Genomic DNA, 18,238 nt, shown 5'->3' on the forward strand with positions numbered 1-18,238 from the left:
TACATTGATTCTCATGTTCTTTCATGTTTATTTGATGCTATAAATGGACTCGTAGAGATCTCTGGAGCTGAGGCGCTACAGCAATCTGTCACGACCATGGTCACGACACATTAAAGAGCAACAAAACGGTTTTTATTGTTTGAATTTTTTTAAAAAAAAACTACACAGTTTTAAAGCTGGGACTTTGTTTAATATCATAAGTAACCTGCTTTGTCTTTTCTTTTCGACGTGTTGTCTGTATCCTCTTTGCTCTGCGAAGTATTTTTCACTGTGTGTGGCGTGAGAGCGCCACGGCTTGTCGGACAAAGCAACAGTAACTGAGGGAGTCGGGTCTTTGCAAAGGGTCAATTGCTTAAAATGACGACTACTAGTCGACCAGAAAAATCTTTAGTCGAGGGCAGCCCTAGTCAAAAGTTTAGATTTTTTTGAAAGAAGTCTCTTAAGACAGTAATACTGTGAAATACTTTTACACTTTAAAAGAACTTTTTTATTTTTTAATATATTTTAAAATGTAATTTATTCCTGTGATGGCATTTCCAGCAGCCATTACCCCAAGTAATTATTAACAATTGAACATCAATAACAACTGAGCAGCAAATCAGCATATTAGAAAGATTTCTGAAGGATCATGTGACACTGAAGACTGGAGTAATGGCTGTGATGTGAATGTATTCTCTGTGTTCTCCTCTCCAGCCAGGGCGCAGCTGGGTATCTGACTGCATGCGCTATGACTGTACAGACACTCTGGCAGGACCTGTGCTCGTCTCCCACCCCTACAGCTGCCCCCCCTTCAACGAAACTGAGTGCATGAAGGTAAATTCTCTCTCCTTAATAAAAATAAACTCTAATAATACACTAAGTACAGGTAGGACACACACAAACACTTGTAAGTGACAGAGATGTACTACATGGATGTAGTACATTTCTGAGACATAACCATGAGGTCCTGATCACACAGTGGTTCCATACCGTTGTGCCAAAAGATATAAAACATGTCATTATGCAAATTGTTTCTAGCAAATAATGGTCCGTTCTTCTTGTCTAAGATCGGGGGCACCGTTGTGAGTTACATGGATGGGTGCTGCAAGACATGTGAGTACAGAGGTTACATTCTTTTGTTCATCTCTACTCTTAATATAACAAGAAACATGGATAACATTACCATTTAAAAGCTCCTTCTGTTTCTTTCACAAGACATTTACACTCAGTCTGTACCGAATGAAAACAAGAGTGCCACAGCTACGTATCCTCATTCATGTTCTCTATTGATATGACACTTTCATAGTACTTTTGTTCAATACCTGCAAGGTAAAGAGCAAAATTAATAAACCTAAACATATCAGTATAGAAAGGTGTCACTTGCGAGAGTTCACTTGAACAGACAAGAAAAGCATTGTGTAAAAGCACTGACATGCATACAGCAGCAAAAAGTTCATTTCCTGCATCAGTGTAACATTCTGTAACAATCTCTCCAGGCGCTGCGAACTCCCTGTTCCCCTTCTCTGTTAGCCCTTTGAAACCCACAGTTAGCACAAACTGTGAACAAGGTACCTGATACTAACATCAGACCTCAAGGCTCGCCATCACCATTGTTGATTTCCAACAATGTACTCCCCCTATTCAAACAATACAGGACTCAACAGCTTTGAAGATAACGGCTCATTGAAGTCTTCGAGTTATTTTTCTCCCAGATGTTTCTTGGAAGCAGCTAAATCTTTCCCCATTTTGCTCTGTCGGGCAGTGCATTGTTGATTGCCAACAATGTACTGTTGGTAGTGGCCAGGTAGAGAGTTTCTGTAGCTCTGCATGATTCAGTGCTTAGGCTGTAGCCTCTAATCACATAGTATGTGTAGTTTGTGGTAATGGGGTGTTTAGTGATGTTTTGAGTGATATGGCAACATACTTTCTACATCCTTTATCTCCTTCCAGTTTTGCTGCCTTTTTTTGCCACATTACTCAAACCATTACAGCTTCTGCTCACTACTGATCTATACTTTTTTATTGGAAAATCAAGTATTGGGGCTCATTTGGGTCTTTTTGTTCTTTTTGCTTTTGAGGTGGTGGAAAAACATTGATCTTGAGTATAAGCAAATTCATTTGTTTCAATATTTTCAGTAGATGAGTAGTTTTATAGTGATTATTTATCAGCTAAGTGGGGAAAGAATTGTATTTCCACTGTCAGTTATACAAGTAACAGTAATTAAAATCTTGCAAAGTTAACTCCTTTAATCTGAAAGAAGGATGTAAATTGTTAATTATTGTAAAATCTACCAAAAAGTTGGTTTACCATCCATAGTAGACATTTTTATTGAACTGGAAAATTCTCCTGCTGTAAGCTGCGGTCTTGAACCAGATTAAAATAATAGCTTTATATGTACTGTGATGCTATCTAGCTCATTAGAATTCATCTCAGTGCACATTAAAGAACATATTATTCAGCTTCATCCTTTTCAAACAGAAAACTTGCTGAATGCAAAGATTACTCTATATCCAGTGATGTCGCTTGAAGTGGCATTCCAGCAATTTTCTTGAGAAATACACAGTTTTCAAAAACTTTTCGTCACCTGATCTGATGGTAAGCAATTAAAGGGTTAATTCAGCCAAAAATGAAAATAATGTCATTTATTACTCACCCTCATGTTGTTCTACACCCATAAGACCTTCATTCATCTTCATTTCACAAATTAAGATATTTTTGATGAAATCCGATGGCTCAATGAGGCCTCTACTGCCAGCAATGTCACTGAACCTCTCAAGATCCAGAAAGGTACTAAAGACCTATTTAAAACAATTCATGTGAGTACAGTGGTTCTAACTTAATGTTATGAAGCGACGAGAATACTTTTTGTGCACCAAAAAAAAAAAAAAAAAAAAAAAGACTTTTCAACAATATCTAGTGATGAGCATTTTCAAACTTTGAAGCTTTACGAATCTTTTGTTTCAAATCAGTGGTTCGGAGCACCAAAGTCATGTGATTTCAGTAAATGAGGATCTGAACCACTGATTTGAACCAAAAGATTCGTAAAGCTTCGAAGCAGTGTTTTGAAATCACACATCACTGGACATTATTGAAAAGTTGTTATTTTGTTTTTTTTTTGCTGCACAAAAAGTATTTAATCAAAAATATCTTAATTAGTCTTTATGCACAGTAAAATCCACAGAGTTAAATCAACTCTGCTCAGATAACATTTGGTCCCTCTCTGAATTGTGTTAAAATAACACTGAAGCAGAGTTAAAGTTAATGAGATAATTAAGCTATTAATTAAGGGATGATTGAACATTAATGATGAACACCTGCTGTTAACAAGCAGAAGAAAAGAGAAACACAAGAACTACATGTGACTTCAGCCAAAACCATTTAATTGAAATCAACTGAATGTAAAAGACATTAAATCTCTCAAGATATGATTTACTTATTACTAACCATATTGACTTTATTTCGGTCACATGTCTAAATAATTTCTTATTGAGAATTAACAAAGGTTTAAATGTTGGTGTTTTATTGGTCAATAAATTATGCCACCATTGTGGTGGTCAGGGTTTGTATGGGCTCTTGACCTTTTTATGTTTTTAAAATAATTTGAGCAATTGCAATAGTGTTTCGCAGCAATCACTTGTGCATTGCCGAATCAAAAGACTAAAGGAACAGTTATTCTGCTTGTTAACAGCAGGTGTTCATCATTAATGTTCAATCATTCCTGAATTAATAGCTTAATTATCTCATTCACTTTAACTCTGCTTCAGTGTTATTTTAACACTATTCAGAGAGGGACCAAATGTTATCTGAGCAGAGTTGATTTAACTCTGTGGATTTTACTGCGTGGGAGTAGAACAACATGAGGGTGAGTAATAAATGACATTATTTAAATTTTTTGGGTGAACTAACCCTTTAAATCGTTTAAGCATAATCTTAACAACAGGAAATCAAGCATATAACAAACAATTAAATTAAAATCTACTAGAGAAGGGTTTTTTCCCACTGAAGGTTTTCTTAACAAACTTGCATAGGGAAAGCAGAAGTTATTTTTCATTGAATGAACTAGAAATTCTACACAGGATGAAAAAGATCATTCATTGACTCCTCGTGCTGTAGGTAAAGAGGACGGGAAGTCATGTCAGAAAGTGACAGTGAGGATGACAATTAGAAAGAATGATTGCCGTAGCAACAGACCGGTGAGTTCATTTCAGAATGTACTTATTTTAATCTGGCTCTAATTTGGCTGTAAAATGGCTCACATTATGTCTGTCACGTTCACAGGTCAACATAGTGTCATGTGATGGGAAGTGTCCGTCTGCTAGTATTTATAACTACAACATCAACACATATGCCCGATTTTGTAAGTGCTGCAGAGAGATGGGACTGCAGCGGCGTTCAGTCCAACTCTACTGCAGTGGAAACTCCACATGGGTCAGTTACACCATACAGGAACCTACGGACTGTTCCTGCCAGTGGTCATAAACCCGAAACCATAATAACAGAAAGTGTTACTTATCATTCAACTTGAACATTAAGATCTGAAGTTTAAATATAGTGTTGTAAAGTTTCTTTTCTCTTTGTTCTATCAAAAAAATCTCCAATATTTCAGAAAATGGTATAAACTGCATGGCTGCATGTTTGAAATATAAGTAATGTGGAAGCACGTGAATCCAACAGTAATAATTCTAGCTTCGTGCTCCTGTTCTGTATATATGGACTTCTACCACAAAGAACGTTGAAATAAAGATTTTCTCATTGTATTTAGCTGCTTTTCTACAGGTTATGTTACTTCTTAATGATCTGAATATATGTGATTTGGCAAGTTCTATAACAATCACATGTTTATTGAATAATTGACCTTATGCTGTATTTTGAGCACTTTATTTATTTATTACCATATAAGAACAAATGCTTCACTCAAAATACAAGATTTTATACACATGAATTATGCGTGGCTTTGATTTATGAAGCACTTCAGCTGATGCAAAATAAAATTTTATCTTCGTGATCTGATATAAATTATTTGCGAAGTCAACATAAATTAGCTTTATACACTATGGCACATTTTAAGAACAGCTGTAGATGTTTTTGTGTGAAATACTTAGTACTGACATAAAACTGAATATGTGAAGTTCCTGTTTTTATATCTGTTTCCACAGTATTGCAATGTTGCATCTATAAAATGCAAATGGACGGTCATAATGAATACCTCTGTATAGACTCAATGAATTGTTTTATGGAGTGGAGCCCTCTTTAGGTTCTTGGTTTAACATTGTACCTGCTGAAGAATTGCAACATTCATAATATGCTTAGTTTTTTGTACCATACTATATGTATATTTTCATTTTCAATAAAAATCTTTAGAAAACGTTAAGACTTCATGTATTCTTGTGTAGGAACTGCAGTTTCAGTCGTTGTGCTAGTAGGCATGGCCTGTGTCAGCTCTTCTGGTTCACATTTGCAACCAAGATCAACTAGTTTTTCTTATTATTAAAGTAGATTTTTTCCATTGCCGATTTATTTTTATTTTTTTTGGAAGGTTATTTTTTGGGCGGTTGTGGTGCCATCAGCCAATCAGTTTTGTCATGAAATCATTTTCCAAGCTCCAGCATAATACATGGTGTATACATGACTCATTTAACTGTGTATTAGGATACTTAGATCCGTTTATAGATTCATTATTACTTATTACCTTACCATCTCATACTGTGAAGCATATTTGCACAATTGTCATAAAATTGGGGGAAATGGAGATTTTTTTTTTTTTTTTTTTTAAGATTTCTCATTAAATCTCCTTTTTTGGTTTGACATATCCAGATTATCATTGTATAGACCATCTTTCTGCAAATATGATGAAGTATGCCATAGAAATGGCTTGTATTTGTCTACTCAGATTCATCATGAACATGTCAACTAAGAAGGCTTAGACGGTTCATTTAAGTTTAATTCAATGTTTCGGCATCAGAGTTTCTCAGTATAATCAGGAAACACGATCAATTCTAGCATATCAGTCTTGAAGAATAACTTTATTGAACTGCCAGATGCAACAGATGAAGCTGGCGAGCCAAACATTATTTACAAAAACGGAAGGTGAGAACCTAAAGACAGCAAAGGAGGGAGTTCCTAATGCAACTACTGCTAAGACCGGACAGTGTTAATGTCACACAGGTGGTTGTAGACCGCCTCTGACAGCCTCTGGTGAAATGCAAATTGTGGGTGGGATCAGAGATGCCTGGTGAATGAAGGCAGAGCTCGGAGACGCAGGCAACAGGCATGTCTTGACCACAAGTGTTGATTTCTCCATGAACGCTTACTTTCTGCGGCGAGCAGCAGCACCCTTCTTGGAGCTGAATATCAGACAAAGAAAGAGCGAGTTAGTGGTGCTGATCTTTACTGACCTGCTGGTGGAAGACATACAGAAAAACACCATACAGGACAGGGCTACATATATATCATTTTATGTACAACAGCCTAAGTGATGATTCTGCTGTTTTTACTAACATAAAGCCGGTCCTGCAGGATGTTCCTCTCTGCTTCTCATGTCCACACAAAGTTTGACATGCACATGGAACTGAAATCAAGTTCAAACCATGCAGGACTTACCGCTCTTTCTCTGAGCTCTGTCAGTTTGTTAAACAGGCCTGTCTTAGTCTTAAATGTTTATCACATTTAAATCACTCATAACCTCATGTATACCAAACACCAAGCACCAATGAAAAATAAGCCAGATCTGGAATAAATCTGTGCTTCATAGTACCACTTAGGCTATGTTATGTAGTGCGTGTTGAGTGATAAAAGAGTGAGCTTTATTTTTCATTGTAAATAATTTCAGAAACCAAGTACCTTTACATGCAAAATTATAATTGAGCTATATCTGTCTTTATCTGTCTGTCCGAGTATACATGACACACTTCATCACACAATATTTTAAGAATTTATGTGCCCTTCAAGTGATGACATATCGTCGAACGGAATTCTAGATGATACGCGACCAATTTGTGACGCTGGAAGGGGCGTGTTGATTTGAAACATGGAGAAAACTATGATATATAATAAAGATATCAGATAGATAGATAGTGCAGTTGAAGGCAGAACTGGACTGACATGATTTCGAAATTTAAAAATTAAACTCGAATGCATGTAAACGTACTCAGAAAAGCTTGTATGAGGAGACTACAGAGAGCGTTCGCTGTCTGACTAGAGGGGACAAAACTCATACAGCTCTAGAGAAACTCACTCTCAAAGGTTTCACACTTCAGTAGGTCTGTCACAATACTACAAAAATGTCCCAAATACTTACCATCTCTAGCACAGCTTCAAGCCTATAGCCCTATATCAAGTTTTAGGACGTTTTGTAAAGTCTTGCTGCCATTGACAGTCATATACGTTTTATCCAATATGACTGGCAGCTGGTGTGTGACAGCTTCTTTGAGAGTTTTCATGGGGTGTGAAAATGATTAGATAATTTAGTCAGTAATATTAGAATTAAGTAGTCAGTCCATCCGTGCGCTGTGTGCGTGGTGACAAGGAGCTACTCACTGCTTCTGCAGTTCATCAATGCGGTTTCTGAGAGAGATGACCTGAAAACAACACATGAGCGATCGATTTTAAACCTGCCAGATCATACCTTAACCACAGGATCCTGGATTGTGACAGCTGTCCTCTACCATCGAGTGCTGACAAACACACACAAATCATTCTGGCTTGATGCTCAGGACTTGCTGAAGTCAAGAGCTGGTATAAAGCAGCATTGTGTGGCCATGTCACAGGCATGTGTGTTTTGTGTTCTTCCTCAGCAAGACGGTATTGAGCTTGAACAATCACACACACTTACCTGTAGGAGAAAACATCTTGGAATGTGTAAGATAAGATGCTTACTGACTCCACAATGTGATATTCATTTAACCACGAAGCACATCTCTACTGTACAATATCTAGGTTGTCGGTATAGTGGATTGATTTAGCTGCTGGTGGTAAAGAGATCAAGTTGTTGTGAAGGCTCTAGCCATAGATATATTCTCTATTTTGAAGTGACAGTACATTTGACCTTTCACCTGTGGTCTGAATCGACCTGTTTCCCAGAAGCCATGGAGACCAGACAGTCTCATGCATGCAGACCATGCTGTCACGTCCCTGTTGCTGACCAAAGCCTGATGCTTAGCTTCCTATATTTCCAGTTACTCACTATTTACTGAGCTCCTCCACTCTCTTACGCTGGGTTGTTACCTGCAGAACACCAGAACACAGCTGAGACCTGATCTACCACACGCATATACTCTGAATCACCTGTACAGACACACTCACACCTGCTCTCACATATCATTATGACTGATATGTTCATGTTCTTTTAATGTCAAGCTGACCAAATTTTGCAAATGAGTGAATGTCATGTTGCTTTTATACAATAGTTCAATAAACAGTATTTTGCCAGATACTTAAGGTACAGGCAAAGGAGAAGAAGAAAGATTCCCCAACACAGATGAGGCTTTGCAAGTTGGTCACTTGAATTCACTGTGTTAATCTAAAGACAGCTGCTTGATTTGAAAGTGGTGCCTTCTTTGAGCTGTGCTGTATACAGTGACATAGACAATGAACTTTTTATGCTCTAGATTTCTTCAAAAAAAATTGCTGAAAAAAACATTATCTATTGTCAACAACAGTGTAGAGAATTTGCGTGACCAACTTCAACATGAGCAAAATCAGCATGGGGAACTTTGAAAGGTCTGGTCACATTTACTGTATGGTTGCTTCGCAAAAGTTTGCTGGCGAAATCCAGTCATTTTAATAGGAATCTACATGATTAGGAGTTTCACTGATATTTCCAGTATTTCAGTCACATTAGCGAAATTTTCTGGGTAAAAAGTCCAATGTCAATTGGCGACAGTGTAGCGATGAATGTAGCGCAGATCACACAGAAGTCATTTTCAAACCGACCAGCTGTCTGTTGGTCAATGCAGCGGCTCTCCGTCACCAAAATGAATGCATTGTGAAATCTGTGTGGAAAATCTTTCACCCTCACACAAAATTTCTATTCGCATGGATTCTTATTGAAATGACTGAATTTCGCAAGCAAAAATTCAACCAACATTTTGCCATGTCTCTAAGCAACTCACAGTAATGGTGTTTTATTTGAATTAATTCTTTTTTATAAGAATCGGTTGAATAAGCGATTTAATGATGCACTCATAAAGACAGACACTTACAGCTGTGTTGATGAAACCTATAGAAAGAATCACTGAAAAAAAAACACCACTAATGTACAGACTGTCTGCATTTAAGGATTGTTTTAACATTATGCTTATTCATTAAATGGATCGTTCACCCAAAAATGAAAGTTCAATCATCATTCACTCATCGTCATGTTGTTCCAAATCTGTATAGACTGACTTTCTTCTGTGTTGGGAAGGATAAGTGTCTCAGTCACCATAAGACTCACAATGACATAAGGTCTGGGGCCTGGGCTCTAGAGCCACTGCAAAGGACCACCCACAAAGTCAGCAAGAAGATGTCTGACTGACATGTAAAGAGACCAATCAACATTTTGTCTCATTCAACATCATGTTTAGGGGTGGGTTGCTACAATAACAGACAGTATTTTCATATTTACCTTTCTCAGTAAAGTACTTTTCCATTATAACTAATAAAATGGGTTGTTTTTTTGTTTTTTTCAGTTTCAGCTGGTAAACATGCGAACACATCTCTTAATTTCAACTAAGTTCCTCAAACAAAATGCTTGATGTATTACATTTTCTATGCCGCAAACTTTAGTTGCACCTCTGAAGCGTTCATTGCTGCAGTAAATGTGGCAAAGTCAGCCAATCAGATTCAGACTTTTGCCTTTGCGAAAGTTGTTTCCTGTTTTGTGTTGCATACTGTATTCATCAGACATGAACAGGGTGGGGGTGGTCCATGGGCATGATGTCTGAGGCTGAGACTTTCAATGCATCCTTTTTACATACAATGAAAATGAATGGTGACTGAGATGGACATTCTGTCTAACATCTCTTTTTGTAGAAATAACGGTTCCAAAAGAGGGTTTTTGCAGGGATGCCATAGAACAGGGATGGACAACTCCGGTCCTGGAGGGCCGGTGTCCTGCAGAGTTTATCTCCATCCCTGATAAAAACTCACTTGCCTATAACTTTCTACTAATCCTAAAGACCTTGATTAGCTGGTTCAGTTGTGCTTGATTAGGGTTGGAGCTAAACTCTGCTGGATACTGGCCCTCCAGGACCGGAGTTGTCCATCCCTGCCATAGAAGAACCATTTTGGGTTCTTAAAAGAACCATTTGTTTTTTCTTCTAAAGGGCTTTTTAATAAACTAAAAGAAAAAAATGTTTTCTGATACAAAGTACCATTTGTGCAATGCAAAGGTTCCATGTTATCATGCAACCACATTTGCCAATAAATGATTTTCATTTTTGGGTCAACTATTCCTTTAAGCTTATAGCGTGTCCAGGATGCAGTTGACAAAGTAGTGATTCTCCCCTAGTAAAACAAATGTAGGTCATAATGAAATATGTCAAGTAAAATAAGTTTATAGAAACTGTATTGTGTAAATGGTCTTTAGACTGCTCCCTCACCTCATACTTCTGCCTCTTGAGCTTCTCCATGTGCTCAAACTTCTCAGCCTCCAGGGAGTACAACCAGTCCCACAGCTCTTTAGCTTTCTCCCTGTAAACACACATATACACCAAAACACATTAATAGACACTAACTATGTTTCATAAGAATAAGTCTCATTGCCTGTACAGGCCTAGCGTTGTTAGGTATTTGTGCTGACCTCAGCTTGTCCTCATTCAGATGGTCAATATTCAGAGGCTTGCGTCTGTCTGCCAGAATCTTCTTCTTCTTCTCCCTTTCAGTTTGCTTCTTACCTCCCCTCTTTGAGTCAGCCTGTTTTTATCAATACACAATCACAAAACTTAGGCTTGTTTACGTTTCTCCGTCATATACTGTGCTCAGAGTGATGATGAACAGAATCAGAGTTGGGGCTAATAGAAAACTCTGCACCTTCTGCAGGTAGCTGCTGTACTGGGAGCCCATGCTGGTCAGGGCAGACTTCTTCTTGGCATCTTCATCTGCCCTCTTCTTAGCATCAGCCTCCTCCTTCCTCAGCCTCTCTTCCTCACGTCTTGCCTGACGCTCCTTGTCCTTCTCAGCGCGGATCCTCTGCTGCTCTGCCCTCTCAGCCCTACGCTTCTCCTGCACACATAGATATCAGATATGTCCATTATAATAGCCTTATACACAGCGCTCTGGATTACTCGGTTCTGATCGGTCAATCACATATCATTCTTCGCTGCATATCATTCCACTTTTCCAGGTCAGTGTTATTTTAGTATTCTTTTTATACTATTATAGTATTTATTGATATTTATTTATCAATATTTTTTATTGATATTGATAATTTTAGCTTAAATTTTAGTCATTTTGTAATGTGTTTTTGTCATTTTTACTAGTTTTTGGGATTTAAAAAAAAAATTCTATTTCATTTTTATTTCACTTTTAGGTTTAGTTATTTTAGTACTTCAACATTTATTGTTGTACAAAACCAACTTTTATGCATCTCATTCATCTGCTGCAGTGAAAATGAACTGAAAAAATGTTGTTGATAGGCTGATTATTACGGAAGAGGATTAGGGCCAAGCAATAAAAAAATAAATAAAACCATCTCGAGATTAAAATTGTTACATTTCGAGAAAAAGGTTGAGATAAAATGTTAAGAATAAAGTCATTAAATTACGAGAAAAAAGTCGTTAGATTATGAGAACAAATTCGTTAAATTATGAGAAAAAAAAGTCGTTAAATTTCGAGAAAAAGGTTGAGATAAAATGTTGAGAAAAAACTCATTAAATTACAAGAAAAAAGTCCTTAAATTATGGAACAAATTCATAATTTAACGAATTTGCTCTTGTAATTTAACGACTTTTTTCTCATAATTTAATGAGTTTATTCTCAACATTTTATCTCGACCTTTTTCTCGAAATTTAACAAGTTTTTTTCTCGAAATTTAACAACTTTAATCTCGAGATGGTTTTATTTTTTTATTATTGCTTGGCCCTAATCCTCTTCCGTAAAGATTGTGTTGTACATTGTAATGGATTATTTTTTCAAGATTCTAAAATAATTTGAACTCAAATCAATAAAGTCCACGTACTTATTGAATTTAATTGTTGAGTAATCAGGGAGCTAACAGACGACTGACACTCACAATTCTGTCTTTCAGAGCGATAAGCTCCTCCTCTTCCTTCTTCCTGCACTCAAAGTGGGCATCAATCAGGGCCTGCAGCTCAACAAGATCCTTGTTTTGACGCTTCTTCTGGATATCCTGTTTGCACACGTAAATATGATCTCAAACATGTATTCATGCAATGTTTAATACATAACACAATATAACTAACAATGACATGCAGTACTTGCTTACATCAAAGTCCACCTTTTCCCCATCAGGGATCTTTGGTGCACTTGGTCTGAAGGGAATGAAAGCAAAATGTGTTTTAGTGGCATTCTGGGTGTCTTGTAGCTTCACCAGCTCCTCAGGAAATCTTAGAGCATGTTGTATTGCATCGCAGCATTAAATTGGGCTGCTCAGCTGTAAAAAAAGTGCTTAGTGGACAATTCTACTTACTTGAACTTGGGCTTCTCCTCTGTTATAAAAAATAAAATAAAAGAGAGAGGGATATGTAACATGGTTAGAGATGTTTTAAACAAGCTCAGTCAACAATCAGTGGGAATTCTGTTAGCCATATCCATGAACATGGAGTCAATTTAAAGTTACTCTTAGTAACAACTCCTGAGATTTAAGAATTATGTGTGTAACTTTTGATAGTATGTTTACAAAGTTAACTACATACATTCATTTCAATCGTTTCAGTAATGTTAATAAACTGGGTTAGTTAGAAAGTTGTGAAACAAATAGTTGATCAAAACAAATATAGAAGAATCGTTGCATTAGAAATCAGATCATATGGTGCTTATAAGTACATGAGTATAAACAGACACAAAACTCCTGACAAGTGGACCATTCTCAATCTTCCAGGAATTAACACAACAACAACAACAACAACAACAAAAAAAAAGCCTTGTAGAAAAGATTCAGCTTTTTATCCTTCATTCATTTTCCCATCTCTTTTGATTAACAGCATCTAAATGTGGGTTTATTATTTCTCTTGTCATCATGGACCTCTGACTAGACTCTGCAAGAGAGCTAGATAAGATGTTTGAGCCAATGCAATCTATTGTAACCATTTGGCTTGACTTTCACACCAAAAACACAAGCAATAAGCCACACCCAGACCAGACAATTTCCAAAAGAAAATAAAAACTACCATCTTGTCCTCCTTCTTCCAATGGTGTGGCACATTCATGCAAAAAGAAGCAAAGCACAGAGCAATTTCAGCATTTCATATTCTTTCACCCTTGTTATTCACTTATTGTAAGCCAGTGTCAGTTTCAATCGACACTATAGGCCAGTTTTCTGTGTCCCCCTATTCAGAATATTATGTTGTAAGGTTTTGGACCTGATTTCACTGTGCACCTTGCAGGCATTAACCCCTCCCCCATGCCTTTTTTTTCTAATCAGAAATGTCAAATACAAGAAAATGACAAACATACCTTCCTCTTCATAGGCCTCTGCATGCATCAAGCGTTGAAAGCAAGAGTAAAATAGAGAACATTAATGTTGCTTTGTGTGCTTTTTGTTGCCCCAAGCAGGGCTGCGTGCTCAGATGCAGAGTTCAGCTGAGCGGACACTCAAATTGAGGTATCAGCTTGTATCAAGTAAACATAAAAATTGATTAAACATAACAAAATCACAATAAATAAAGAATGAATGAATCAGGTTATCACTTTCAGTAGGACACCCCAATATGAGCAAGCTATAAAACAAACTAAATATAACAACATTTATATTGATCAATTTATATTAGCATATAGATTACCATAAAACATTGCTTGGTATTTCAAAGCGGACAAAAAGCATCTTAATAATGGACGGCATCTGGTTTGACACTTAAAGCATTTTGCTTTTTAATTCAATATTTAAACTTAAAGGAGAGTTACAATTTAGGCTGCAATATTTAATTTTAATATTTAATAATCAGTATAGTTAAATGTGCCAAAGAGAGCCTTTCCAGTGTTAAGCAAGTGAAATTTGAGAGAAGTTACTATACAACATATTAACATTAGGCCTTTTTGTCCCTTTGAAAATTTCATCAAAAATACTGGACATTTATTGTGGAACTGAAATTTAAACAATATCAGCATCACATGAATATTTTGGAACACCATTGCAACTGAAACAGTTGCATTTGTTGCAGAATTATTATAACACAAGCAGCAGGATAGTATTACTCCAAGATGCAGCCTATAGCATTATGCTGGCGGCAACTCAGAGACAGTTCTGAATGCGGAAGACTGCAATGAGTTTTTGGTCACAATCTGATATAAGCATCATTGCTGCAGAGTAATTGGCAAGAGCAGGAGCTGGAATGTGATTTAATATCAGCTCAGGCCGCCAGTGTTGGGGAAGCTATTTTAAAACTGTTGTTTGGCGAGCTACTTTTAATGTACAGTAGTTCATCTACAGTCAGGCTACTTTAAATAGCTGGCTACCCTAAAAGGAACTAACTACACTAGAGGACCTATTGTTTTTTTTTTTTTAAACACCCTAAATGAATCAAAAACAGTGATGAACAGCTAAATACTGAATCAGTGAATCTTTTGTTGTCAATCATTTAATGAATCTGTGAATCGTTTATCATGAAAAACGTACATGGTAAATTTACAGGAGGAGTTTGAACGACTGGGACTTCCCAACATGACATGAGAAGGAGGACAGTTTAGGAAGTGTGTTTGCTGACTTTTGACATAAAGAAATATAGTTTAGAAGCATTGCTATTCTTATTTGCTTCCCAACACTGCAGGCCTCCTGCATCCACTCTGAAGAAAGCGCTGCATTTTAGGTGTGATGAGCGCCATGTCTGTCAGAGCTTAATCATTGCAGCTCACTCCCCATCGGTCTGCAAGTGAATTAGAATTGGAAAATATTCCTTGCTTATAAATTGGGAAATTGTCCAATTCTGAAACATAATTCAAATGCACCATAAGGGACTGAAATGGCTTGAATCTAAGCTCTGTCAACATTTGGTGTTACCGCACCAGTTTCATAGTGGGCCTGAACGAAGAGGAGGTACCGCCAGTAGAGGTTAAAGTTTTGTTGGGTTGGAGTGAAGTACTGGGGAACTACAGCTACATTAATATGGCTGTAAACACATTAATTTTTAAGTAGTAAGAGAGGTGCTCTGCCTGTTTTTAGTTGTTTTGGTGAAAATGGGAAGGATGAATGAATATTCATGCCACATACCTTCCTCATGCACCTCTGGCTCTGGCTCTGGCTGTGGTTCTGGTTCTGGTTCTGGCTCTTTTTCTGGCTCTGGCTGTGGTTCTGGCTCTGGCTCTGGTTCTTGCTCAGGCTCAGGCTCAGGCTCCGGTTCAGGAGCTGCCTCTGGAGCTACCTCTACCTCTACTACCTCTTCAGCTAATAATACATGCAGCAAGCAACCAGGAGAAGGAAGGTTGTCAAAAGTTAATGCGTTGCAGAGGAGGGAACATTCAGAAATGGGAGATTAAGTACTGGTTAAAGTGTGTGAGAGAGACAAAGAGAGAGTCATTTGTGAAATGTATAAAAATAGGGATGGCATAGGAGATGGCTAAGAGGATGCACATAGCGGGAGAACCTGTTGTGAAATGACGAGACCTTGAGACACCAGGATTCCACATGCCAAATAAAATACCAACACGAAATGCCTTTGTTTTTCCCTGTTTGCCAAAGCCATTAATTCAAATAATCTAAAGTCAACTCTAACTACTTTGTGTTTGATAGGAAAATAAACTAGAATAAATTTCACACCTTGTGCACTGACAAAATTCACATACTATCATCTGAAAAACACAAAGACAAAGCATCAAAACAACACATTACTTCAATGACCTTTTCAACAGTCACACAGTTTCGAACTTCAGGTTTCCAGATACTGGAATATTCCAATCTTTTTTATGGATTCTGCCTAAAAGGTCATCAAAGGTCATGGCACCCTTCAAGCTGTTGGGGGCAGCACATGCTGGTTAGCTCTCATTAGTTTTCCTAGCATGAACATGATTAATATGCTTATAGTTTTGTTTTTCCTTATGATGAGTTAAATGAAAAGGTTTGAAAAAAATTATTCAAGCAAATCATTTTCATTTTCTGTTTTCGGTTAATTCTTTTCAGGTAACTTAGTTACAGACTTACTGCAGACAGTGTCAGGCAGTTTTTAATGAATAAGGGGAAATTGTGTTGAATTAGTATGTTGAAAGACTAGTTAATTTTCAAATCCATTTGGTTTGTTTTTTTGTTGTTATCCGCTTGTTAAGTCGTGACGTAAGGAACGCCGTTTCTGGGTCCAAGACTCAACTCATTTTACTTGAGAATGCCATCGCAACGGCCGTTTATGAGTGCTATTTATTCATATTAAACGTTGTTAAACATTTTAAAAAGTTAAACATTTAAAATACTTAGTCTGCACAACAATCTCTGTGCTTACAGCGTCACAGACGTTAATATTTCAAATATTTATAAAAGATGAATAACTGTCTGGTCATCTGGGATTTTGGTATGTTATGATTATTATTTTTTGATAGTATTACACCACATTGTGTGTGTATATTATTAGCACAGTTTGTTGTTTTCTTGTGGTACAAGATAGAGCGTTTGGACCCGGAATCGCTGCCGTGTGGCGTCAGACTTACAACCGAATGGTGTTTAATTATTTGTTTGTTTATTGTGGCTTATTTTACCTTCTCCTTCGACCTCTTCATATGCCAGAAAAAAAGCAGTAAAGGAATACACAAATTACAAAATGCCTTTTTTTTTTTTTTTGGTACCATTGTAATTGCATCATACATTAAACACATGCTGAGCCTTTTTTTTAACGGTGTTCTGTAAAGTGAGCGCTCTTCAGTTCAGTATAGAACCACAGTAGCCAATAAGGAATTCCAGTAAATGTATAATTTGGTCTGATCTCTGGCCTTTCTAGCCTCACATGAGCATTCACCTTAGAGAACACCAGTAACATGAGCATCATTAATACTGCCTTCAGCCACTGCATGTGTTTGACATGTCGCCTCCAGAGATGTTCCTAAAAAAAGCTGTCCGTGGCAGTGGCAGAAGGCAGTGTGCTGGCATGAGATTCATAAAACAGCTGCCAAGACAGCAGGTGGCACAATATCAGTCACCACAAGCAAATTCAGGGCACCACTCTAGCATTGGATATATATTTGTATTTGAAAGATGTAATTTTTTTTTTATCAATTAAATTTGAATGCTGGATAGAGCAAAGCCAAACCTGTACAGATTTATCATCAAGGCTCTCTATAAATAAAGTAATTAGAGTAACTGCTGACATACCAAGAAAACATTGATGCTGACTGAAAAAATGAAATACATATTTTTTTTTTTATATATAAGTAACAACAAAAACAGAAATAGATATTGAGTGGGAAAATGTGTACATATACTGAATACACATATAACAGAATTCATGGCTTCGGCATTTTTACAACAACTGCAATAATAATAATAATAAATAGAATAGTTCAAATTTAGTACTTACCACTGCATGAAGAGAGAGAGAGAGAAAGAAAGAGGAGTTATCATTATTTTGTCTTGAGAGAGTGAATAATAGTAATTAACATGCTGAACAATGGAGTTTATGTCTGAATACTTACACGTCCTCTGTGTCGGACATGATGACAGAGCGCTTTAGACCTGTATGAAGCAGACAGGGAGACTGGGTGTACCACTGTGACAGAGTTAACTGCAGACTTGACAGGTGTGAAAGGCACCTCACCATGTAAAATATTTGAGTAAACTTGTAACATTTTATGACATCTTTTCATCTAGTCAACTATAAAAAACAGGTGTATCTTTGAATATGCTGGATATGCTGAACATTTACTGACTTCAGCACTTTAGAGAAATTATTAATGATCAAAGTAGGGCATAAATTTAGGCTTAGATCACATCCTCAAAAGAATATCAAACCTGCTAAATAGTGTCCTCATTCTAAAAATATGATGGTTAAGTTTATGTGTAATGTCTAAAAGCATCAAATTTCATGCATATTAGCTCAGTGTAAAAACAGTTAGAGTAAATGAAAAGTGAGCGTGTGTGTGTGTGTGTGTGTGTGTGTGTGTACACAAGTTTGACTATAATTGTTA

The 18,238-nt window shown here is 36.9% G+C and overlaps 2 protein-coding genes across 4 annotated transcripts in view; one reads left to right on the forward strand and one right to left on the reverse strand.

The window, feature by feature from the left end:
* otog (otogelin) overlaps positions 1 to 5,856 on the forward strand; it is a 39,418-nt gene extending 33,562 nt beyond the window's left edge. For 2 of the 3 annotated variants that reach the window (XM_067402196.1, XM_067402197.1), the window contains exons 52-55: positions 694 to 813; positions 1,047 to 1,092; positions 4,094 to 4,173; positions 4,259 to 5,856. In XM_067402196.1, coding sequence (XP_067258297.1) covers positions 694 to 813; positions 1,047 to 1,092; positions 4,094 to 4,173; positions 4,259 to 4,459 — 447 coding nt within the window. In that variant the 3' untranslated portion in view covers positions 4,460 to 5,856. Of the gene's footprint in view, positions 1 to 693; positions 814 to 1,046; positions 1,548 to 4,093; positions 4,175 to 4,258 lie in introns of those variants that run through there. The other variant, XR_010896518.1, reaches the window with a different exon arrangement.
* Positions 5,857 to 5,984: 128 nt separating this feature from the next.
* tnnt3b (troponin T type 3b (skeletal, fast)) lies at positions 5,985 to 17,100 on the reverse strand. Its single transcript, XM_067401158.1, has 13 exons — positions 17,062 to 17,100; positions 16,817 to 16,829; positions 15,345 to 15,518; positions 13,595 to 13,612; positions 13,309 to 13,323; positions 12,609 to 12,627; positions 12,405 to 12,450; positions 12,192 to 12,308; positions 10,991 to 11,182; positions 10,761 to 10,873; positions 10,561 to 10,651; positions 8,163 to 8,203; positions 5,985 to 6,324 (listed from the first exon to the last, which is right to left on the reverse strand). Exons 1-13 carry the CDS (start codon positions 17,098 to 17,100, stop codon positions 6,288 to 6,290), a joined length of 915 nt encoding a protein of 304 aa, XP_067257259.1. The 3' UTR covers positions 5,985 to 6,287.
* Positions 17,101 to 18,238: the final 1,138 nt, after the last annotated feature.

The sequence above is a fragment of the Chanodichthys erythropterus genome, chromosome 11 (genome assembly GCF_024489055.1).
Source record: "Chanodichthys erythropterus isolate Z2021 chromosome 11, ASM2448905v1, whole genome shotgun sequence".
Classification (NCBI taxonomy): Eukaryota; Metazoa; Chordata; class Actinopteri; order Cypriniformes; family Xenocyprididae; genus Chanodichthys; species Chanodichthys erythropterus.